General features: G+C 43.1%; 1 protein-coding gene across 1 annotated transcript in view; it reads right to left on the bottom strand.

Annotated features, from left to right (window-relative positions):
- The window catches only part of szt2 (SZT2 subunit of KICSTOR complex), a gene marked incomplete at its 5' end in the record, with an annotated part of 217,160 nt that overhangs the window by 160,290 nt on the left and 30,142 nt on the right, over positions 1-26,728 (bottom strand). The window contains 14 exon segments of the mRNA XM_084308487.1: positions 379-506; positions 2,763-2,813; positions 2,815-3,025; positions 6,431-6,727; positions 7,292-7,430; positions 10,502-10,599; positions 13,141-13,341; positions 13,971-14,084; positions 14,652-14,769; positions 17,431-17,599; positions 20,646-20,734; positions 21,738-21,816; positions 22,726-22,962; positions 25,812-26,017. Coding sequence (XP_084164613.1) covers positions 379-506; positions 2,763-2,813; positions 2,815-3,025; positions 6,431-6,727; positions 7,292-7,430; positions 10,502-10,599; positions 13,141-13,341; positions 13,971-14,084; positions 14,652-14,769; positions 17,431-17,599; positions 20,646-20,734; positions 21,738-21,816; positions 22,726-22,962; positions 25,812-26,017 — 2,137 coding nt within the window.

Here is a 26,728-nt window from a genome sequence, read left to right as displayed (position 1 = left end):
GTGTCGTTTACAAGTACACCCCCCCCCCCCATTCTCTCTGGAGTTTTATCTAGGGGTGTTTTACGATGCTGTTGTGACCGTTTTAAAAAGGAACACGCCAACATGATGTGAAATACACGTACCGTCTTCTCCAGAGTCAGACAAGAAGATAGATACAAATCTACTCTCCCTGAGTTTTAAGCTAGGCTAATGGTCCGTATATGCTTCCATTCATTTGGGCTAAGCCAGGCTAGCTTGCAGCCAAGATAGCTTTCTACTGAACGCACAGAGAGGAAATCGGTATTCATCTTCTTGTCTGACTCTGGAGAAGACGGTAAGCGCATTTCCCATAATGTTGGCGTGTTCCTTTAAGCGCTGTGGCTAAATGAAATGCTGCACCTTTGACGTAGCTCTGGTGATAGTGCTCTTGCAGCAGGCTGCAGTAGTTGGACAGCTCCTTGTGCTTGTGGGGCGGAACCAGGAGGTCGGTCCAGGAAGACATGCCGCTGCGCTCCTGAGAGACGGACCTGCCGGGAGAGGAAGGACACACGTTGGACACACAGAGAGACGAGAGACCGGTCTGCACACAGTCCTCACCAGTTGGCCTCGCTGCGAAGCCGGAAGTCGTCCGCATTCCCATTATGTCTTTTATTATTATTTTCTACAAAAACAGATACAAACTGTACACTGATAAAAACGCCACAAACCCACCCCACCAATTCTCACCTGAAAAGCTGTTTATAACCTCAACCCCCTCTTCCCGCCGTTCGATCGACACCACTCTCGACCTATTGCGTGCTTTCAGTCTCGAGTTAAATGACGAAACATCCGACGAGTGTCATTTGACAAGCCCTTCGGACAAGTGACCACGTCCGGTTGTGAATGGTCCTGAACGGACCAGTTACCTCTGATGGCGAAGATTATTGATCACCTTTGTAGCCAATACAATTCTGGAGCCAGGGATATCCCATGCCGGGGGATGATCGCAACGAGAAAGGGGTAGAAGAAGCCGGAGAAGTACTTTGTTTTGACTAGAGCCTCGAAATGAATGGCAGCGGACGGCCATTTTGGATAATCTTGCCGGATTAACGCCAGTACACACATTACAAAAACCTTTGTGAAACACACATTTTCCATGCGATTGTTATGAACTTTGGACCTGTACTACATAAGACTTCAGGATATGGAACCGTTATGTTATCCAGCTGCTACCTCTCAGCTGGAACAAAAAAAACAGGCATCGGGCAACAAGTAAACAGAAATGTGAGTAACAAAACTTGTACTTCTATATTAAACACTTTGGGAACGTGTGAACTGGGGGGAGCCTGTAACACTTTGGGAACGTGTGAACTGGGGGGAGCCTGTAACACTTTGGGAACTGGGGGGGAGCCTGTAACACTTTGGGAACGTGTGAACTGGGGGGAGCCTGTAACACTTTGGGAACTGGGGGGAGCCTGTAACACTTTGGGAACGTGTGAACTGGGGGGAGCCTGTAACACTTTGGGAACGTGTGAACTGGGGGGAGCCCGTAACACTTTGGGAACGTGTGAACTGGGGGGAGCCTGTAACACTTTGGGAACGTGTGAACTGGGGGGAGCCCGTAACACTTTGGGAACGTGTGAACTGGGGGGAGCCCGTAACACTTTGGGAACTGGGGGGAGCCTGTAACACTTTGGGAACGTGTGAACTGGGGGGAGCCCGTAACACTTTGGGAACGTGTGAACTGGGGGGAGCCTGTAACACTTTGGGAACGTGTGAACTGGGGGGGAGCCTGTAACACTTTGGGAACGTGTGAACTGGGGGGAGCCCGTAACACTTTGGGAACGTGTGAACTGGGGGGAGCCCGTAACACTTTGGGAACGTGTGAAGGTTAGTAATTGTTTTGTCGATTGCTTGTTGCGATTATGAAAAGGCACGGGGCTGCTGAAGGGGTGGTAGGCGAGTGCTTAGTCCTCTACGCTACCCAGCCACTCACAATAATACATTTAATTACTTTCTTATTAAATACCGATTTCCGATTAATGATCTTCTATATGGTCAGTTTGCATGAGACAAAATACTGATGGCTCCTCTAGTTTAAATCACAAACCATTTCGTATTTTATTTTTTTATTATTTTTTAAACAAACACATAAACAAACATGACAACACACGATAAGATATACAAGCATTAGTTGTCAGTGCACATCCAATGAAATCACATTTTAGTTAATTGTCTTATATAGGATATACCCCTAATACCTGTTATCTAAAAACCTACACACATATGCTCCAGCTCGAACCCCCCCCTCCCGGACCCCACCTTGGATAGTACCTCCATTATCCCTCGCACCTAACCAGACACTACCATTATAAGCTAGCTTTTATTCTCTCCACCACTTCTAACCACATTGACATTTTGGATTCATTGAGACCCAGAATTCTTGCTGTATATATTTCTTGATAAATCACATCGAGATATGTAAGAAACCAAACTTTCCGGCACATTTTTTCCGGTTGAAACCAGCGTGATGCGATCAGCTTTTTAGCTACTGTGATACCCGATAAAACCAATCTCTTTAGCTGTGGATTTACTGCAAACTCAAAAACATCATTCAATAGTAATACCGAGGGGTGTACAGGTATATTCCAAGATACGAGTTTTGATAATTGTTGGGTCACATCTTTCCAGAATGTCTTAACTGGTGGGCAGTCCCAATACATGTGCATAAATGTCTCGCAAACCATTTCACAACTTGCCATCCTGCAAAGACTACTGACCTACATTACGTGTATGTCTTGCACTGTGTCTTGGTGCTGTATGTAAGGTCCTGTTGTGCTTGTACCGGGTCGTTACCTGAAGAAGACGTCCCGGGACTGTCGGCCGGAGAGTGGGTGGACCAGCAGCTCCTTCAGGCTCTCCAGGGAGCAGTTGTACACGTAGACGGGGCAGCAAAGGCGGCTAGCGTCGCCGGAGCTCTGCTGGGAAGCCTGCCTGCTAAACGTGATGTGGACGTCCGGTTTCCGGGGCTCTGAGAACTGGACTCCGTCCTTCATCTCTCCTGCGCCTGGATAAAAATGAGAGTGTTAGGATAGAAATTGTAACGCTTCTAATAAGGAGATAAAACCGCAAAAAAGAACAACCACCAAGTCCAGCCAGAGTAGTACAAGTCAGACCTGCACCTATACACCTAGGGTCAATGCAATAATGTATATACCGTAATTCCTCTAATAGTGACCCGGGCTTGTATTTGCTTAAACTGTAGCGGGTACCAGGCTTTTATTAGGAGGAGGCATGTATAAGAGAGAGGCCTATATTTCTAATTTTCAAACAGATCATAATGAATAAATCAACATTTTGTGTCAGTTTGAACCCAGTAAAATTTACTGGGTTCATTTATTGAAACCAAGTACTGTATGAAATAGTAAACAGTGCAATTACAGGTGGTCACTGGTCATTTCAACGTTTTCAAAGTGAAATCAAGTAACTTTACCTCAGCAGCTCAGTATGCAGCTCAGTATATTAGTAACCCGGCTTGTATTAGGAGGTCGGCTTATAATTGCTTAGCTCAAGAGCGCATCCAGCCATTAATAGAGACCCGGTTTGTAATTGAATACCGGTCACTATTAGAGGAATTACGGTATTCATTATTCCTTTTCTGACTTGCAGGCAAGGCAGGCCTGTCTGGACACATACTGTAAAAATAACACCTAAATGCAACTTCACTGAGGCGTATTGTGTAGGGCTGTCATGATTCGTCAACCGTGTCGACACACAATCGGCCATGAAATTGAGTGGATTTGCATATTCACAATCAACACATCGTATTGTTGTTACTTGTATGTCTTTTGCGGTAGAAATGGCAGGTGTTCAAAGTCATAACATTCGCAACGTGTAATCTAACTAGTGTGCAGTAAATCACGTTCGAAATATAAATAACTTCTTAAGTTAAACCACTATTTGTGATTCTGCCTAGAGCCAGGACTCGACAGTGGGCTTTTCGCTTGCATTTGATAACTTCCGTGTTTTGCCCCAGCTGGAAGGGAGGGGCTGAGCCCGATACCCCCACCTTCAATTTTAGAAGCTATGGCAGCTCTTCAGCCCTGCGTTCTACAGCCTGTGATAACTCCTCTTGCGAGTCGCGCTGTTTCTATGTCAACTCCGCAAGCAACGGGTCCAATAAATGCGTCTAACATGCTTTACATCCTCGCCATTCCTGTATGCCCACGTCGCAGTAAAAACCTTAACTAACGTTAGCTGCTAAACGCTAACGCTAACTAAGCTAAGCTATAGGAGTTTCGTGGAGTTCCAATAGTGAGGAAGGGGGGGGGGCTGAGATGAGCCCATCTCTCTCTCTTCCTCTCTCTTTTTCTTTTTCTCTGTACGTTCAATGACGATGATCAATGAAGTAGCTAAAAGTTACACTATAAAAAACGAACTGGATAGTTGATGATAATAAATATTTCACTTCATTAGCAAAACTATTGTAAAATCATTAAGTCTGCTACAAGCTATTCTCCCTCTCTCTTTTTAGCTTAGCATTTAGCTACAGGCATGGATACATTGTATGTAATGATAAACAATGTCATAGTAACGGGCGGGTGTTATATTATTTCAAGATAATAAAGTAGCTATAATGAGTCGATAGATTAAAAAAAACAGTAATGGCATGTAGGTTACTCACCCTACTCATGTACAGTAGGCATCCACACTACACAGCATTTATAGACATAAATAAACGACATGGCTCATCTCCTACTCTGGGTATTCAGTAGGTGGTGTCAAAGAGGCAACTACCCATGTGACCTGAGGATACTAGTAAAACATTTTGAAATATTAAATTGCAAATAGAATCAATTGTTGTTGATTTTTCTGGTAAATTAATAGTTTAGTTTAATAGACTAATCTGTAAAACAATCGATAGATTAATCGATACGAAAATAATCGTTAGCGACAGCCCTAGTATTGTGACATTTCTCTCCCCAGGAAGCTTCCCTATTCAGCAAAACACAGGTATTTATAGATTTTTATTTCAGCTGTCATGCTTTCAGACCTCCTTCCTCTGAACAAAATGAGGTCTAGACTCCATGGGTTGATAGAACAGCTGTTCTAGCCATAAATGACACAATGTGTGTTTGCACTCTTCCACTGTTCTAGCAGGTATGTTCATATTCAGCCATATCCGTCTTGTTATTCATCATACCATTAAATATAGAATGTCAAACCAGTACACTGAGAACAACAGTCATTACCCCAAGATCCAATATGCGTTATTTCAGGTATGGTTCATATTTTATAGTTTCAAGGGCAAAGGCCTACATTGTCATCAAATTAGTTGAACAGATAAATAAAAAATCACCATAACCGCTATTTCCACAACTAGTGGAGGTGTAAACTATGTAAACCTCATAGTCTAGACTCTAAATGAACAACTAGTGGCGTCTACATCACCTGATAGTGGCGTCTACATCACCTGATAGTGACGTCTACATCACCTGATAGTGGCGTCTACATCACCTGATAGTGGCGTCTACATCACCTGATAGTGGCGTCTACATCACCTGATAGTGGCGTCTACATCACCTCATAGTGGCGTCTACATCACCTGATAGTGGCGTCTACATCACCTCATAGTGACGTCTACATCACCTGATAGTGGCGTCTACATCACCTGATAGTGGCGTCTACATCACCTGATAGTGGCGTCTACATCACCTGATAGTGGCGTCTACATCACCTCATAGTGGCGTCTACATCACCTGATAGTGGCGTCTACATCACCTCATAGTGGCGTCTACATCACCTGATAGTGGCGTCTACATCACCTGATAGTGGCGTCTACATCACCTGATAGTGGCATCTACATCACCTGATAGTGTGTTTTAAAACTGGCGGCTGGGCGGCGCAGCGGTCTAAGCGCTCGTCACCAACACGTGAGACACCGGTATCGAATCCGGCTGTCAGCGTTGCCTCCGGCTTGGGCCGGCCGTCATACTGACTCAATTGGCAGAGTCAGCGGGAGGGAAGTCGATGGGTGGTAATCTGGTCGTTGTAAACAGCGACTCCTACAGGTCGGTCAGGGCGCCTGCACAGCAAGGACAGGAGATGGCGAGGGTAGTGTGAGCCTCCCACACGTTACACCTCGCCAATGAGAGTCCGCGCTGGCAGGTGAAAAGATGTGGCTGGCTGACTCTGCATGTATCGGAGGGGACATGCGATAGATTCTTCAACCCTCCCTACGACCGACCAGTGGGGGGGCACATGCGAGCAATGATCAAGACAGGGGAGGGGGGAATTGGCACGACTCAAATTGGGATGGGAGAAAAACACAGAAAAAAAAGGAGAAAAAGTGGATAAAATTTTTTATTTTATTTTTTAACTCTGAGATACCACCTCTGCCTGGTTTTGGGCCAGGGAAAACCCAGAAAACCCAAGAAATTCAAGAGAAAACTGCAGAATTCCATTCACGTACCAGACACTGAGCTTGCATTCTCTGAGGTCTTGTTCTCCCAGCTGCACCGGTCCGTGGTGAGGCTCTCAGTGGTCAGGCTCTCAGTGGTCAGGCTCTCGGCAGGCCCTCTAAGAGGGGACTGGGGGCCCGGGGGCAGAACTAACTCGGACCTCTCCAGCCCAGCAGCACCTGTATTGGAGCCAGAGAAGGAGTCGTCGGCCTGGGACTTGCTGCCGGGGGTCAGGGTGCAGTCCTCATCCTCCAGGACACTCCCGTGGGTCTCAGGCTCCAGCCTGGACCACGACAACAACTGAACGTCTGGCAGGAGAAGTTCCACTTTGGTTAAAAGGTCAAATCAGGGCATCTTTCTTACAGAAATGTTCTACATTGAATAGCAATTTGTATACATATGGTTTCCCCACCATTTTGTTCATAAACTACTGAAAATGGTTTAGCAGCATCTCTACACCTTTCTGCTCATTGAGATGCAAGGATCTATGAATATGCACAACAAGCACCCATTGATATTTACCAGGAATTCCAAGTCGGCAGCTTATATTCTTTCAAGACATGTCAATATCCTACTCTGTGTAGCTGAAGCTAATGGTGTCAAGTTGCCACATATTGGGCCATGATAGGTTCAACCTATTAGTGACATCACACATGCAACTCAGATTTCAGGGAAGTACAGAGAAGCTCTCCCTCCCCAGGGGAAGAATGTGAAGAAGGCTCTCTGGTGACAAGTTCTGCACAAATAACAATCTGTATAGTCAAAATCATGCCTCATGCACTTCATTTTTGTACCTAAAGACATTCTCTGGCTGGGCCATTTTCAACGAATGACCATGGATGTCTGGATGAATGGATGAGTGCAGGAAGTACCTGTGAAGGTGGCAGGCAGGAAGGTGAGGAGGACCTGCTGAGAGTTGATGTACTTGGCGTAGCACCTCCACTGTGGCGTCAAGCTACTCCTCTCCCCTGGAACCGTCTCCTCGTCCACAAGGTCTGCATTACTGAAACTCTGGTAGAAAGATAGAAGATACTTTGATTTACTATATTATACTAACTATTCAGGTCCATCTTTAAAAACAAACACAGACACATAAAGAAATATATGAATGGTGTAGAATGAAGAATATGGCTGGCTTTCGTTGTGATTTTAACCTGTTAAGCTGCAGCCATATTTTCAGAAAATCTGCCTAAAAGTACATGCCCAAGTAAATGGAAGATTGCTCCACTTCTACAAGGTCAATTTGCATGTTCTTGGTATTGACCATGGTATTGTGTCTATTATTATGCTTGAGTAAATTGTGATGAAACAAAGGAGAATATAAATTATAATTTTTCTTTGCATCTTTGACGGTGAATAACACCATGCTAACATCGAGTTTGGAGGAATTTCGCTCACTGAGCTCATTCAACACCTTCTTGAGATTAAGTGTACAAATCTAAGCAAATGAATAAAGGGGAGATGATTTACAGCTTTTTTTGTAGATACAGTGCAGAATTTTGCCATCCGGACACATGCAATTTGAATTATAACGCTTGAATATAGAATATCAGGCCTATAAATGATCTTATTATGGCCAAGTCATACATCTATGAATAGGGCCAAATCTCTGGCAAATCTCAATGGCAGTGTTAAATCTGGATTTAGCCATTTCCTCGCGTGGCGACTCACCTTTTTCCAATGCAATGCACAGAGAATTCACCAAATTTTCAAATCATTGTTAAACAAATGTAGTGCTGAAAATATACACTTTGAATGCTGTTTTGATACTCCAATTCAGCCATTGGCAATTCAGCCATTGGGTGGGGGGCGCTGTTGAGCGGGCCTGTGACCGGACCTGAAAGCGCCCCTGGCTCTGCGGCTCTGCAGTTGCATACTATTGGGATTCGTTGGGAGCAGCACAGAGTCTCGACTCAGGACTTATTTTATTTTATTTTAGCAGCAGTTATCAATATCGACCAGGAGGAGGACAGCGCGATCTAAGGGACATGTTTCATTACTAGTCAAGTGTCATTACTTTAGTTATCAAAGGTGGAATCTCTGGACGCAATGACATTATATAGTTTAAAGCTAAACTACGTTTTTCTTTCTTGTTAGAAGAGGGATAAACTTATTCAGTTAGATTTGATTTGATCTTTATTTATCTCTAACATTTTCAACCATAAACACACACATTTGTAATAACAAAAAAAACTAAAACGAAATAAAATACAAATACATTTAAATATATTTTCCTATGGAAGGAATAATCAACATGGCTCCAATTGGTTGACTATAACAGCACCGTGACCAAATATCCCTATACTAGCACCTTGTTAAACACTTTTTTTTATACCTAAAGTATATAGTTTATATATATATTTATTTATTTTTAATCATAATTATTCTTGTGAAATCTTTCCACCTGGGAGCCTTTTGACTAAATCAATTTATTCTCCCCTTCTCTGAATGGTGTTTCTTATGGCAATAACAACTATAGACGACAAAAACCAAAGTAAAGAAACGACATTTGATTTTTGGGAAGGTTACATTCACTTTGGGACGGTTAAAATTGTATTTCGGGACGGTTCTGGGACGGTGGTGAAAAAAGTTAGTCTGGAGCCCTGAATATAGCATCAGCCAATGGACATATGGATCTACCAGATGGCGATCGATAACTGGGAAATCCTTTTTGCAGTCCAACCGGCCACAGGTAAGAGCGATTTGACGTCAATTTCAGCCTGGTCGGGCCTTGCTTTGATAGCCATCCACCCAGTCAGCGTATGAGGCTAATGAGGCTAATGCCGTTATTGGTAATCAATCATCAGAAACGACGTCCCCCGCCCCCCCCTTTCATGCATTCATGGTGGACCATGATACCGATAATATGCATTTTGAGTTTTAGCTCTAGCTTGTCTATAGCCGAAACGCCATTCGATTTAACTTTATTAGCTTAGCACCCTATATCTCGCCTTCCAGGAAATACCCCAGAACAATCTGGTATAAATAACGCTTATATTCACGACGCTATAAAATGGGAACGTATAGATGAAACAATTATTTCTTTAAGGCATATTGAAGGAACGGTTTATAGTGTCAATTGACAATGACAATGGACAGATTAGATTTAGCTCTACAAACAGCCTCACGCACAATGAAAGGTTATGATAAACTGGCTTTATAGAGTGAGATTAGACGGATCCCAATGGCCCCGAATGTGTTAAGAGGTTAAGGGGTCACACAATCACATAATGATGCACACACACACACACACACACAAACACAAAGGGGTTTAAAACACCCCTCGCTTATCAATGACTTGCTTGCAGTCAACATGTACGAAACGGATTGTTTTTTCATTGGTACATTTCCGTTTTATACCGTTTTGAATACGAGTATAGTTTTGGAGAGTTCTAGTAATTCCAGAGAAATTCCGCGATAATAGCTCTTTAGTGGAATACACAAAACACGTTGTCATTTTTCGGCTGATTTATTAATCGTTTTCAAATAAACGCAAGATTATCGATAGTATATGTGTACTTATGCATGCTAGTGAAGCGGGCTGAAAAATCTATTATCCATGACCTGGTCAGCGGCGCTAACGTCATACATACACACACACACACACACACACAGTATGCAGACTGTAAAACTACAGACAGTAAGTACCTGTATACAGTATCCTGTATCCTGGCTAATATGGGCATATCCTGGCATCTTGTTTCTATCTCAACCATCTATACCAATTGTCTTGTTTCTATCCCAACCATCTTGTTTCTATACCAATGATCTTGTTTCTATCCCAACAATCTTGTTTCTATCTCAACTATCTTGTTTCTATCCCAATCTATCCATGTTTCTCAGAATCAGGAGGGGGGGGGCTTATCCAGGTTATTGTAAACAGGATGTGATGTTTACATGGGATGTTTCTGATAGTGACAGGATATACAGTGCTGTCGTGAATTATTTTACCTGAGGTAAATATGAACAAAAAAGACTGTGGAAAAACTGCCTTGTATTTTATCAGGTTGATCTTGCACTCACACTATGAGAGACATCTAATACTTGATGAGGGCATTGTATATGGGCTCCTGTTGTGTTACCTGTAGGGTGCTGGTGGAGCCTGTGACCTCCTTACTGCTCCCGATGGTGTGGAAGGACATCAGAGTGTCATGCCTGTCTGGTGGCTTCAAGCCCTCCTCTGGGGAAAACAGCGAGACACAGTTTGACATTAGCCCAGATCAACCCCACCAGCCAGGGTTGGTTCACCACTCTGGTCCTACCAAGATATCTCAAGAATGAATGGCCAGATTGCCATGATATTTGCAGTGTACATTCATGATCACAAGATGAAGAAACCTATTGATTTTGGTGACCCCATGACCTTCACCAAAATCACCATCAGGCCCAAATGTTCAAATGAGCTTATTTCTTCTGATCCATTAGTCATACAGCCACAAAAAAACATGCATGACCCCTAGAGACAAAATCCTATTGGTTTTGATGACCCTGTAAGGGATACGCAATGTTCTGTTAAATCAGTATAGCAAACCCAGTACAACAGTATTTCTTGATTCTATCATTATGAGGTTTATTTAGCATTCAGTAAATTTTCTGTGACAGCAAAGAGTTTTGTGCATTTGTTTTGAGAGATTGAGTGTGATATTTAGCCCCACTACCGAGAACGCAGGCCTCTAAAGTAGGGGTTCCTCCAGTACTTTTCTTTGAACTAAAGTGGTTTTTGAGGGGAACATTTTATTTGGTTACCAAGTACATCCACTATAAGTGCTTGTTTTTGCCACTGAAACAGAAATCTCACTCCAAAATCTCATTCTGAAATCCTGCAAGGCATGATTTGTTGCAGGAAGACAACAGTGAGAAGCCTGAGAGAGAAGAGTAAACGTTACGGTCATGGTTCTACCTTGTCAGTGCTCCTGCCTCTCTCTGTTCACTCTACCACCTCTCATTATCGTTAACTAGGTACAGGTGATTGTCATTAGTGACAGCTGTTATATAAACCCTCCCCAAACGTAGGGAAGCTGTCAGATCGTAAACCTTCTTACCTCGTTAAGTCATGTCACCTTGTTCTTGTTATCTGCTCTGTTGCTTAACACTTTCACGGCCAACCACGTATATATATATATGTGTTTGCTCGCCAACGTTCCAGCGCCATAAACGTATATATACGTGAGGCGGCTGGGTGGCGCAGCGGACATTGCGCTCGTCACCAACGCAAGAGACACCAGGTTCGAATCGGCGTTGCCTCCGGCTTGGGCCGGCCGTCATACTAACTCAATTGGCAGAGTTAGCGGGTAGAAGTCGATGGGTGGTAATCTGGACGTTGTGGACAGCGACTCCTACAGGTCGGTTGGGGGACGCCTGCACAGCAGAGGCAGGAAATGGCGGGGGTAGTGTGAGCCTCCCACACGTTACACCTCGCCAATGAGAGTCCGCGCTTGGCAGGTGAAAAGATGCGACAGGCTGCCTCCTCGTGTATCGGAGGGGACACGTGATACAAGGCTTCTATCCTCCCTACAACCGGCCATGTGGGGGCATATGCGAGCAACGTTCAAGACAGGGGAGGGGAGAATTGGCACAGCGAAATTGGGATGGGAGAAAAAAAAGGAGAAAAAGTGGATAAAAAAAAATACGTATATAAGTTTTTAGATCGTTTTTTCTTTTATTCAATCTTAATATCAATATTACACTCACAGACCTATATGTTTTACGAGTGAACGCCATCTAGAGACCCAAAAAGTGCAGTACCGGCCAAAACCTGCTAGGCGGCAGTATCGAGAACGCATGAAACCCTGTTCCAGACCGTGTGTTACATTTAAACCCCTCCAGGCGCATAATATTGGTTCAGGCAAGTCTAGCGGTTCACACAATCACTTGGAAACGCATCCAATGCCCCTCGATGGATAAGTTGTGCCATATTATGTCCGGGACCAGATGGACATCAATACTGGAAATCGTGATCAGACAGTTGGAATATTCTTTTTGGAATAAACCCGATCTAAGGTAAGGAACATCTGACGTCAATTCCAGCTTGATCCTGCAATGATTTCATACCCATCAGCGATCAGCGTGTGTGGTGTTCAAAACGAAAGCCGTTACTGGCGATCAAAGAATCAAAAAACGACCCCCCCCCCCCCCCCCCTTTATATAATAATACCTATTGTATACATTTGATTTGGGAATAGTAGCGTACTAGTACTTTAGTAGAATTCACATAGCGCCCCATTACGCAGCTTTCTGGAATTAGCCGGGATCATTCTGAAACTATATAATATTCACCACGAGATAACACGCGAACATATTCATGAAAAAATTTATTATTTTTTGCATCTTGGACAGAAGATAGTTACTGTCAAATGACCATAGTTTTGTATCCATAGCTATAATATAGAATATAGAGTATAATAAATCGCAAATTACTTTGGGTATGCAATCGTTTTATGCTAAATGTTCCCTATGCATAAGGGATTAAGCACCGCTGTGCATAGTTATTGCTGCCATGCTCTTTATCCATTCTAAAAAAAGATTTGCATTGCACTCATTCGCTACTCAAGTAATTCAAGTGAGTACTTGACCTGGGAAAACATTCACTCTGAAAACTCGTGCCAATCCCTACTCTAAAAGACAGCAATGTTGGTCCCTCAAGTCGGTCGCTTCAGCAACATTCATCCGATTGGATGCGAGGAGCAGCAGACTTGTAGACCTAAAAGCCACATTTCTTTACCTTTACCGACAGGAAGGGAGAAAGGTGCCATGTGTCCCTCTCGCTCCCGCTTCAGGATATGTTGCATGAAGGTCACATGGTCGTCGTCAGCCAGTGGGATCTCTCGGTCACTGAGCTCCTGCTCCAGGCTGCTGTGGAAGAGGTTGAGCAGGAGCTCGTTGGGAAGACAGGGGGCGCCCTGGAGCTGCTCCTCGTTCTCCACTGAAATGGAGACATGGGGACATGGAGACAGGTCAATCATTGGACTTCACTTAATAATAAGATAATTAAAAAAGAAAATGTAAAGTACTTTATTGATCCCGAGGGAAATTCAGCACTACAGATCGCTCACAATAAACATTTAGGTAGTCAATAGAAATACAGTCAATATGTACATTCTAAAATATGTATATACATTCTTAAAAAAAACAGCCAAAAATATACAGTAAGATGTACAGTAAAAATGTAAATGTAGAAAGTACTGTAGATGTAAAATGTCCAGGAAGATAAGAGTGTATACTGTTACTATAAGAGGTTATACTGTTACTATAAGAGGTTATACTGTTACTATGTCAGCAAAAGCTACTTCCAAACTAGAGTGGATCATGATAAGAGACGGTGGAGTGTTTAACACCACATAACTGACACCGCTAAGAGCTGACCATGATCTTTTATTACAGTTTTTATGAGGCCCTATAGCATTAATCACAAATATCCGTAAAAATATACAGTATAACAGATGTAGTGCAAATTCAACATATTTTGACACTAGGTTCCCACTCTGTGCAACATGGCAGCATCTAATTATAGTTATAGGGCTGGAGATATTTAAGCAGCACATCTGGCGTCACCTCTGTTGAGAGTGAGGAAGATGATCTCGATCTGCTGGCACTTTGGAAGCAGCTGGATGAGGTCAAACTGGAAGGGAACCATGTCAATGCTGTCATCTGAGGCCATTCCTTCTACTAGTACCAGTAGAGAGAGAGAGAGAGACACACAGAAAGAGACACACAGAAAGAGAGAGGGGGAGCGGGAGAGAGACTTAAGTTATAAGCATTATTAAAAAGGAAATACATTATTTAAAAATAAGAGACAGACAGACAGACAGACAGACAGACAGACAGACAGACAGACAGACAGACAGACAGACAGACAGACAGACAGACAGACAGACAGACAGATTGATTGATTGAAAACTTTATTAACAGATTGCAGAATGGGTACAGTACAGCTCAATACATACAATTGTTAAGGGGATGCAGACCAGAAAAAGACTTTCGTCTTGTTTACATCAGGGTCCCCCATTTTCAATTCACCATAACATATATGACATACACGACATACAGATAGTCAGTACTGCTACATCTATACATTTATGACATACCAGATTTGCAAATACAGTACTGTGTGTGATACAAAAAGAGTCCAGAAAAGAGAGTATATACATTTGACGTAGAAACTGTACATTGTGACGTGATGACATGTGACATGGACAGAGAGAGAGACAGACACACAGGATGTGTGTTTGTTACCTCCTATGTCCTTGAGGCTGGTGGGTGGCGAGTACACCTGCTCTTTATTCTGGCACAGCTGGCTCAGGTACTGGAAGGTCATCATGGTGGACATGCAGACCAGGTCCCTTGGGAAAATCTACAAGTAAAGCCAAAGTGTAAAAGCCATACGTCACCCAAAAGTACTCAACCTCTATCGTCTTTAACGGTACAGTCACAACCTACCGTTCTTACATAATGAGGCTTATAATAACATTGTTCATCTGGAAACTGACTTATATTTGTTTCGTTGTCTTGAGGATTTGACTATTCAACACAACTTTTCTCCCAAAAGTAAAGGATATGACAATTCATCATCCAGGATAATAGCTATTTTACCACAAAACAAAAGGTTAAATAAAGCAGAATGGGACTTATGTTTATGTATAGCCGATGGTTTTCAAATGATTGATACCGGAGCCGCTTAGTTTTAACGTAATGAGTTTCTTGCCGATCAAGACATTTGACATTTGACCAAGACAGAACACAAATAAGGAGGATGTTGCAAAAGGTATTCTCTCTTATTTCAGAGGTTGAAGAGTCCAAGCACCATGCTATTCTGCCCTATAAAGGCAAAAAGCAGTAACCTTGCCTTTGTAGGACAGTCATGATATAGTGGTATAGTACCTAAACATTTAGAGGCTACAGATAGTGGTATAGTATATACACATTTAGAGGCTACAGATATAGTGGTATAGTACCTACACATTTAGAGGCTACAGATATAGTGGTATAGTACCTACACATTTAGAGGCTACAGATATAGTGGTATAGTACCTACACATTTAGAGGCTACAGATAGTGGTATTCATACACATTTAGAGGCTACAGATATAGTGGTATAGTACCTACACATTTAGAGGCTACAGATATAGTGGTATAGTACCTACACATTTAGAGGCTACGGATATAGTGGTATAGTACCTACACATTTAGAGGCTACAGATATAGTGGTATAGTACCTACACATTTAGAGGCTACAGATATAGTTGTATTCATACACATTTAGAGGCTACGGATATAGTGGTATAGGTTCTCAGGTGTGGAATAAATAAATAAATAAATAGGACTGAGAAATGGGCCTTAACACATTCAGTGCCACGCCCCTTTGACCATATATGGGCTAGAGTGCCAATAAGGAAGTCAATGGGAGGTCGGGAAATTTGCGAAGGCTTAAACTATATCTTAAATTATAGCTATGGGTCTAAAACACCCCTCGCTTATCAATGACTTGCTTGCAGTCAACATGTACGAAACGGATTGTTTTTTCATTGGTACATTTCCGTTTTATACCGTTTTGAATACGAGTATAGTTTTGGAGAGTTCTAGTAATTCCAGAGAAATTCCGCGATAATAGCTCTTTAGTGGAATACACAAAACACGTTGTCATTTTTCGGCTGATTTATTAATCGTTTTCAAATAAATGCAAGATTATCGATAGTATATGTGTACTTATGCATGCTAGTGAAGCGGGCTGAAAAATCTATTATCCATGACCTGGTCAGCGCTAACGTCATACATATGTGACGGATCATATTGGTCTGCGTTGTGTTTGATGTTAAATGTTAATGTCCCAAGGGGGAGTCGAACAGGGGGCTCCCGCGTCCGCGGGCGACGACACAGGCCGCTGCACTAAGAAGTGAATTCACTCCTAACTACCGTACCTATGCGTCTGTTAACCCTGTTATGGGGAAGTGAGTTTAATTTACCAGCCCGTACTGCCACAGTCACTCGTCAACACACCTGTTTCTGTGACTGTGGACATACCCACGGGCTTCCCCGTTACACATACACACACACACACACACACAGACACGCTGCAATGGCTGAGAAAAAAACATCAGATTAACCCAATACTGGTAAAATAGAGTCCTTACCTCACATCAGATGTTCTGCAAAAAGATTAATCCAATTCCTGATCGCCATTCCAAATATTGATCGCATTTATTGATCCAACGTTATAGTCCAAAACACATAATCGAAAGCTGCTCCCAGCCTCCCCAGTGAATGTGGTAACAGATACTGCGTGCCAGAGAAGGGAAAAAACCGGACCGGACTTTTTTTCTGATGCACATGCCCACCCAATCCAATCCAATGATGTGCAATACCATCCGGGAGACGATAGGCGGCGGTATTTGCCCTTTTCGAGCTCAGACCCATTCCCAATGATAACGTCAGGCTGGATGGATGAAAAATGTATGGATATTGCTAATAAAAGCAAAAACGAGAAAAAAAACTAGAAGACTCGTCATTGGCACTCAACGCATGGCGAGTTAACACGACTAAAATCGTCGTTGGCACTCAATGTGTTAATAGAATTGTTAGCATTCATTATTAAAATATATTAAAAAGTGAAATTATGTAAATAAGACTGATGTAAGATTAACTATTTTATTATTTTAAAAAAATTATAAAAAACTTTTTTTATTTCTATCAATTTCAGTTACCCTTTTAAATATGAGTTTTTTGGGTGAATGTGAATTAATACAACCATTCATTGCATCTTCAATGTTGAATATCAATGTTTGATTTCCATTATGCTTTCTGTTTATTTTTTTTTCTGATATTTTATTATTCTTGTATTATGAATTACAATCTGTATTTGTATTCCGTTGTATTCTTTTCTTGTGAGGACCCCAGGAAGACTAGCGGTGATTCCTTTGACAACTCATGTGGATCCTAATAAAACATAAAACATTTAGACCACGACATAGATTCCTCTAACATGCGGCTGCCCGGCCCAGACAGTGAGGATACGGACCGCTTGAGGGATCTCGTGGTAGCTCAGGCCCTGGAAGTGGCGGTGCTGGTCCGTGCAGCTCAGCACCGTGCCACTCTGCGGCTCCACCCAGCACTCCGTCACCAGGTGCAGCTCGCTGTCCCCATCGATGGCCTCCACCTCGGTGTCGTTGTCGTCATCAGTGGAGAAGCTGGGAGTCGTGTGGAAGACAGATGTGGTTAAAGGGATCGTTCTGATGTTTGGAGCCAGAGCTCTATTTATTACTGATCAATGATCATGTTGATTATAACTCTAGCTCTATTACTTACTGATCAATGATGATGTTGATTAGAACTCTAGCTCTATTTATTACTGATCAATGATAATGTTGATTAGAACTGTAGCTCTATTTCTTCCTGATCAATGATGATGTTGATTAGAACTCTAGCTCTATTCATTACTGGTCAATTATGATGTTGATTGATAAAGAGTCCTTTCTCAGCACAAGCCATGCTGTTTCACATACTAGCTCTGGCTAGTTAGCCACACAGTGCTGGAAAGAGGTCTGACTGAACCAATTATCATTCCGATATAGACACAAAAAAAAATCACTTTTGTGTGTATTTCCTTAAACCAATCACAATCATCCTGCGCAGCGCTAAGTCCAGGATGCAGTGGCGGTGCCCTTGGCGAGCAGCCAATGGCAGTTTATACCCACAGTCTATATCCTGTGAGTCAGACTAGCCACAAACCAATGCTAAGTCAATGGAGTCGAGCCAATTGAAAGTAAATACGTTTGAATATGGCCACCAGTGATGTCATCGGGGACATTTAATCCTTGTGTTGTGTAAAGTACAGCTCCATGAAATGTAGATGAAAAACATATCAATACCTTGTGTTATAGAGACTGCTACGTTATCATTCCATTGAGGTGTAATTAACACAACACAAGGATTCAATGTCCCCGATGACATCACTGGTGGCCATATTCAAACTCGTTTACCCTCAATAACTGTCAAACTAAATGAATGTGTGCAAAACTGTTTAGAGTTTTGGGATGTGTGTGAGATTATGTGCTAAATAAATCAGCATTGTTTTTGGTGAAGTGCCCCTTTAAAGGATGTGGTTCCAAAATTTTTTGGTTTGTGTCCCCTACTGTTCCTAAACATAGTTAAACATAGAAAGAACTGATGGTGTTCCCAAATATAGTTAAACATAGAAAGAACTGACACTGTTTCCATATATAATTAAACATAGAAATAACTGATGCTGTTTCCAGATATAGTTAAACATAGAAAGAACTGATGCCGTTTCCAGATATAATTAAACATAGAAAGAACTGATGCCGTTTCCAGATATAGTTAAACATAGAAAGAACTGATGCCGTTTCCAGATATAGTTAAACATAGAAAGAACTGATGCTGTTTCCAGATATAGTTACATCTATATAATAGTTAATACATAAATAGTTAATACATTTTCTGGTATCCCTTCCTACTTTATCCAATCAGGAAAAATAACCCTAGATATTTATACTTATTTACCAAATTTGCTTGGTGCACTGGTCATTTATTTTACTTGTTTCAGGGACACATTTTTTATTTCTTGTTTTTTGCAGTGTGGAGTTCTCTCTCTTGATAGGATAAAGTGCGAAATTAAATAATCTTTTCATACGTGAGTCTGGGGTAAGAGAGTCTGGGGTAAGAGAGTCTGGGTTAAGAGAGTCTGGGGGTAAGAGAGTCTGGGGGTAAGAGAGTCTGGGGGTAAGAGAGTCTGGGGGTAAGACAGTCTGGGGTAAGACAGTCTGGGGGTAAGACAGTCTGGGGTAAGAGAGTCTGGGGGTAAGACAGTCTGGGGGTAAGACAGTCTGGGGTAAGAGAGTCTGGGGTAAGAGAGTCTGGGGGTAAGACAGTCTGGGGTAAGACAGTCTGGGGTAAGAGAGTCTGGGGGTAAGAGAGTCTGGGGGTAAGAGAGTCTGGGGGTAAGAGAGTCTGGGGGTAAGAGAGTCTGGGGGTAAGAGAGTCTGGGGGTAAGACAGTCTGGGGTAAGAGAGTCTGGGGGTAAGAGAGTCTGGGGGTAAGAGAGTCTGGGGGTAAGAGAGTCTGGGGTAAGAGAGTCTGGGGTAAGACAGTCTGGGGGTAAGACAGTCTGGGGGTAAGACAGTCTGGGGTAAGAGAGTCTGGGGGTAAGACAGTCTGGGGTAAGAGAGTCTGGGGGTAAGAGAGTCTGGGGGTAAGAGAGTCTGGGGGTAAGAGAGTCTGGGGTAAGACAGTCTGGGGTAAGACAGTCTGGGGTAAGACAGTCTGGGGTAAGACAGTCTGGGGTAAGACAGTCTGGGGTAAGACAGTCTGGGGTAAGACAGTCTGGGGTAAGACAGTCTGGGGTAAGACAGTCTGGGGTAAGAGAGTCTGGAGTAAGAGAGTCTGGGGGTAAGAGAGTCTGGGGTAAGAGAGTCTGGGGTAAGAGAGTCTGAGAGTAAGACAGTCTGGAGTAAGAGAGTCTGGGGTAAGAGAGTCTGGGGTAAGAGAGTCTGGGGTAAGAGAGTCTGGGGTAAGAGAGTCTGGGGTAAGAGAGTCTGGGGTAAGAGAGTCTGGGGTAAGAGAGTCTGGGGTAAGAGAGTCTGGGGTAATAGAGTCTGGGGTAATAGAGTCTGGGGTAATAGAGTCTGGGGTAATAGAGTCTGGGGGTAAGAGAGTCTGGGGTAAGAGAGTCTGGGGTAAGAGAGTCTGGGGTAAGAGAGTCTGGGGTAAGAGAGTCTGGGGTAAGAGAGTCTGGGGTAAGAGAGTCTGGGGTAAGAGAGTCTGGGGTAAGAGAGTCTGGGGTAAGAGAGTCTGGGGTAAGAGAGTCTGGGGTAAGAGAGTCTGGGGTAAGAGAGTCTGGGGGTAAAAGAGTCTGGGGGTAAAAGAGTCTGGGGGTAAGAGAGTCTGGGGGTAAGAGAGTCTGGGGTAAGAGAGTCTGGGGTAAGAGAGTCTGGGGTAAGAGAGTCTGGGGTAAGAGAGTCTGGGGTGAGAGAGACTGGGGTAAGAGAGTCTGGGGTAAGAGATCAATCTCCTACGGAGAGCTCTCTGCCCCAAGAGCCTTATAATGATGAGCATGTTACTTACCTTTGTAATCAAATTCTTTATCAGATATATCACTAGTATAGTACAGCAGGCATGATGCTGGTCTGTATAGTATGACTCTTGCAGTGCTATATTATCAGAAAAGTACACTTTTAAAGAAACCCCTTTCTTACCATATTCTATCAAATGTCTTACCTGTCCTTAGTGGAAGTGGAGTGTGGTGGGAACAGGATGTACTGAACAATACAGGTGTGGCTCTCTCTGTCCAGATCCACGGACATACCCTGAGAGGCGCGAGATCCATTCATTAGACAAAAAATACATCAATAGTACTGTGGAAGTATTCACACCTCCCTCTCCCCTCTCTAGCGCAGTGTGTATTATGACTCTTAACTATTGAACCCTGCACGGACTCTAGCAGTGTGTATTATGACTCTTAACCACTAAACCCTGCCTGGACTCTAGCACAGTGTGTATTATGACTCTTAACCACTAAACCCTGCTTGGACTCTAGCAGTGTGTATTATGACTCTTAACCACTAAACCCTGCTTGGACTCTAGCAGTGTGTATTATGACTCTTAACTACTGAACCCTGCACGGACTCTAGCGCAATGTGTAAGGGACATATGAGTGTTTTGGTTATGGATTATTATTATTATTATTATTATTATTATTATTATTATTATTATTATTATTATTATTATTATTATTATTATTTCAAATAGAAGGATATGATTTATGTGAATGTTATGATTTATCTGTGTAGCCAAAAGGGGAATGCTTGCCCAGTGTTGACCTATTCTGGGGAAAATGTTATGAACTCAGTTGTACTGTGGGTGGTTCACCTGTCGAGCCGGACCAGCCACTGCGCAGCTGAGGGCATAAATTAGTGATGGAATCAGCTGGGTGGGTGTAGAACGGGGAATGGCACACGGTTTTCTGACCGCTTTGGATCGCTTTGGTCCCATCTTCCATGTAAATTACTTTTCTAAATAAATCGGATATCCACTTGATATCTGACAACGGAACTGAAAGTGTGGAGACTATTATTGATTAGAAAGCGCGTACGGAATACCTCCCCGACTGCCACTAGAAGCGGACCCAGGCAGAGGCCGCTACACAGTGTGTATGATGACTGTATCCTCCCTCCCCCGTGCTGCTATGACACCTGGGTAAGTCCGTTTATGTTGGCTAAATGATTACTTTAGTCAGCTAAATGATTCCATGTAAATTCATAGCAGTTGATCAATATTTGCTCTCCATCATTCCCCATGTGTTGTTCTCACCGTCATTGGCAGCTCTATCACCATGTTGACGATGCCCTCACCACTGGCAGCAAAATTGAACCCCTCTGACAGACGGATCCTAAGAAAAACGCAAGGCAACATTTTAGCATTTCATTAAAAAGCTGCTTATCTCCGTAGAAGACTGTCGGGGTCATTACATATTGATGAGTCTAGCTTCCTCGGGATAAGTAACAGCAATTATTGTTTTGCTAATGAAATCAGAAACATGTAGATAACATTTGCAAAAACTAATATAATATATAACTTATACTTTGTTAACTTATAACAAAATATAACTTTCTTGGGGGGGGGGGGGGATTTATGAAAGAAAAGGAGAGGAGAAGAATGAGAGGGGAGGAGAGAGGAGAGGAGAGAAGAGGAGAGCGGAGAGATGAGAGAAGATGGGAGAAGAGAATAGGGGATGAGAAGGGATGAGAGAAGAGAATAAGGGAGGAGAGGAGAAGGGAGGAGAGGAGAAGGGAGGAGAGGAGAGGTGAAAAGAAGAGAGGAGCGCGGAGAAGAGGTGAAGGGAGCAGAGGAGAAGAGAGGAGAGAAGAGCGGAGGAAAGGTGAAGGGAGGAGGAGAGGAGAAGGGAGGAGAGGAGAGAAGAAGGGAGGAGAGGAGAGAAGAGGGGAGGAGAATAGGAGGAGAAGGGAGGAGAGGAGGAAAGGTGAAGGGAGGAGAGGAAAGGTGAAGGGAGGAGAGGAGAGGTGAGGGAGGAGAGGAGAGGAGAGGGGAGGGGAGGTGAAGGGAGCAGAGGAGAAGGGAGGAAAGAAGAGGAGAGGAAAGGTGAAGGGAGGAGTGGAAAGGGGAGGAGAGGAGTTGGGAGGAGAGGAGAGGAGAAGGGAGGAGAGGAGAGGGGAGGAGAGGAAAGGTGAAGGGAGGAGAGGAGATAGGAGAGGGGAGGTGAAGGGAGGAGAAGAGAGGGGAGGGGAGGTGAAGAAGAGGAGAGGAGAGGGGAGGTCAAGGGAGGGGGGGCAGGACTCACTCTGACAGCATGGAGAGGATGTGTGCGACGGCCTGCAGCGGTACAGCAGGGCCCGGGCCGTTCTGCACCGTCCACACCCAGCGTCGGTGGAGGAAGTAGCGGGAGAGCGAGGCCAGGGTGGAGGAGGCGGTGCGGTTTGCCGCTACGCTGAGGGGTGCAGTCATGCTGGAGGGCTGGGAGAAGTTCTCCATGTTCAGGATGAAGGGCGTCTGGAAGTCTGACGGCAGCTTCTCGTACCTGTTAAGAGGATTTTACTTGATGATAATGATGACGAAGATCCACAAGATGAAAACACTTGCATGACAACAAGACCTGAGACACAGAGGAAGTGACATGTTGTTATCCCCGACTACTTCCTTCAACAAACAACTCTGCAAATATATGCAGATCTGAATGGAGTGGGGTGTAAAATGGCTGATACCAGTAAAAGCACAGGAGGATGTTTTAGAGTCTTAGAAACCGATTTCAAATTCCGATGTCATTTTAAACTCATTCAGCTGGGATTTTTAACAAGGGATTTCTGTTAAATTTCGGGTGCATATATTGATGACATATTTCACCTTTTTTGATGAGATACAGACTAGGCTAGGCTAACGATTTGGCTAGTGTTTACATCAAAATGAGAAAATGTTTTATTTATAATATTGAAATGGGCATTTCTGATATTTAAGCGGTTGGTTGCTATTCCACAGACAACTGTAGGTGCTGCAAATGTGACAGTTTCATCAATGATGTAAATGCCGTGGTGTTGACATCACATCATCAAACCTAAAAATAGCTACCGTCTGTGCAGACAGTTTATAATGTAGTCTTACACACTTGATAACACGTTTAGTATATTACAAATAGGGATGCTCGATATTGGCTTTTTTACCGATACCGATATACAGATATTGTCCAACTCTTAATTTCCGATACCGATATATGCAGGGTTCCCCCCCCCCCCAAAAAACTGAATAATTTCAGGTAATTAACATTACATATCTCTTGTTGTGGAATTAACACAACATTATGCATACTTTTGACAATAAATAAAATCAGAATTTGTTCTTACTTGCTTGCCTGGGTAAATAAACGTTATAGAAATAAAAAAAATAATAATAATTCATTTAAACAGATACCGATATTTTCCGATATCACATTTTAATGCCAATATCGGCCGATAATATCGGTAGGCCGATAATATCGAACATCCCTAATTACAAATTAGTGTTTTTTATTTGAAGCGAAAATGTACTAAATGGGTTTTATTTCTATAAACACCATGGGCAAGTAATTTACTGGGTAGAAACCTGAACACTGAGTAACACCGGTATCACAGACTACTGCGCCAAGCCTAATGTCGAGGAACCAAACTAACGGACCCCCAAGTCTTCTGCCTCAAGGACCCTGATCTGAGAAGGTATTTGTTGTTAGATGTGATCATGGCCAGAATGTAGGTGAGGAGATAACAGTGGAGAAAGTGAAACTATTGCATGTTGTCTCATTGGGCGTGAATGAAAAGTGAAAGTGAAAGTGAAATTAAACCATTCCCCTTTTCTGGAGACCTGGAACCCTATGTAGAGAACCATCCAGTACAGCCACAGTTAAGTATGTCATGATAAACGGTTTCAAGCTACCACGGTTCTGAACCATGAGTCTTTCCCTGTAACACTGTGCCCACGGTAGAAATGTATGTAACACGCACACATTTCAGTTCAATAAAGCAATATTTTTCACCAAAGCAAAATACTTGTGTGGTTGTGTGATGAATGAATGAATGAATGATGGTCATAGTATGTGCTGTTGTGCGGCACGTTACATCCTCAGCCCCCACTGTGTCCAGCACTGCATTAGACGGTATTGATTGGTATCGATATGTCAACGGTATCATATCGATATGTCAATCGTATCGGTATCGATATGTCAACAGTATGGTGACATTTTTTACAGAACTTTTTCCAGGCCTTTAATGAAAGGGTACATTATACTATACTACTATGTTACAATGTCAACTTTGTAGCAGATAAAGATACATTTACTGTCTGTTTACAATGTCACGGCAGATTCTAGTGTGAATAAGACCACCTGGTGACTACCTCACTTGCTCTTGACACACTGGCTCCAGGCGTGTCGTTTACGGGACGAGAACATTTTATATAATTTAAGACCATCGAGTCTTTCAAGATCTGAGGCTGAGATCACAGCCTCACCAAACATTGGCATATCGTCTGGAATACATTTTCCATAAATTCAATAATTTTCAATGATAATAAAATCAAATATTTATATTTAGGTGGCTGGGTGACGCAGCAGACATTGCGCTCGTCACCAACGCAAGAGACACCGGGTTCGACTCCGGCTGTCGGCGATGCCTCCGGCTTGGGCCAGCCGTCATACTAACTCAATAGGCAGAGTTAGCGGGTGGAAGTCGATGGGTGGTAATCTGGACGTTGTGGACAGCGACTCCTACAGGTCGGTTGGGGACGCCTGCACAGCAGAGACAGGAAATGGCGGGGGTAGTGTGAGCCTCCCACACGTTACACATCGCCAATGAGAGTCCGCGCTGGCAGGTGAAAAGATACGACAGGCTGCCTCCTCATGTATCGAGGGGACACGTGATGCAAGGCTTCTATCCTCCCTACAACCGGCCAGTGGGGGGCATATGCGAGCAACGGGGACAGGGGAGGGAAGAATTGGCACAGTGGAATTGGGATGGGAGAAAAATAGAAAAAGAGAAAAAGTGGATAAATTTTTTTTATTTATATTTAATAATATTTAAAACACATTAATTTAGATGAATTAATGTGAGCAATTATCTATTTATTTAAAATTGTAAGCACTGATATGAATGGATTTCCCAGTTCATAATATTCCTTTGCAGACGAGCACAAGCAATTCTAAACAAATAACAAGGTGAGAATAATCAAATGACGAGCTGTGGCCGTAGTTTTGTATACATTCTGTGTGTGTGCGTGTCTGTGTGTGTCTGTGTCTGTGTCTGTGTCTGTGTCTGTGTGTGTGTGTGTGTGTGTGTGTGTGTGTGTGTGTGTGTGTGTGTGCGTGTGTGTGTGTGTGTGTGTGTGTGTGTGTGTGTGTGCGTGGACCTGATGAGCAGCTTCTCCAGGGGCTTGTTGAGGACCACCACACAGGGCCTGTCTGACAGGGCGGGCTTGGGGGCAGGTAGAGGAGGGGACTTGGAAGGGGACGGATGTCCCAGTATCTTCCTCTTGGTCTTGGGCGTGGCCTCTTTGTTCTGGACGCGGTGAGGGAAGCGCAGTCTGAGGATCTGCTCACGCAGCTCGTCTACAATCTGTACAAACGATAGAAACGTTAGGGTAGAACCATTAGAAGTTTGGTTAGTAACCTTAGGGTAGACACATTTGTGTAGAAACGTTAGTGTAGAAGCATTTAGGTAGAAACGATAGAAACGTTAGTGTAGAAACATTAGTGTAGAAATGTTTAGGTAGAAACGATAGAAACGTTAGTGTAGAAACATTAGTGTAGAAACGTTTAGGTAGAAACGATAGAAACGTTAGTGTAGAAACCTTAGGGTAGAAACGTTTGGGTAGAAATGTTAGTGTAGTAGCGTTTAGGTAGAAACATTAGTATAGAAACGTTAGTGTAGAAACGTTTGGGTAGAAACCTTAGGGTAGAAATGTTTGTGTAGAAAAGTTAGGGTAAGAATGTTAGTGTAGAAACGTTAGGGTAGAAACATTTGTGTAGAAACGTTTGGGTAGAAACGTTTGGGTAGAAACATTTGGGTAGAAACGTTTGGGTAGAAACGTTTGGGTAGAAATGTTTGGGTAGGAAAGTTTGGGTAGAAACCTTAGGGTAGAAACAATAGGGTAGAAAAAGTTGGGGTAAAAATGTTAGTGTAGAAATGTTAGCGTAGAAATTATAGAAACGTTAGTGTAGAAACGTTTGGGTAGAAACAATAGAAATGTTAGGGTACTAGAAACTTTAGTGTAGAAATGTTTGGGTAGAAAGTTGTTAGTGTAGAAACGTTGGGTAGTAACCTTAG

Source organism: Notolepis coatsorum, assembly GCF_963971535.1.
Source record: "Notolepis coatsorum genome assembly, chromosome: 2".
In the NCBI taxonomy this organism is placed as follows: domain Eukaryota; kingdom Metazoa; phylum Chordata; class Actinopteri; order Aulopiformes; family Paralepididae; genus Notolepis; species Notolepis coatsorum.
The sequence above is the reverse complement of the archived record's forward strand: the minus strand, read 5'-3'. Positions and strand labels throughout refer to the sequence as shown.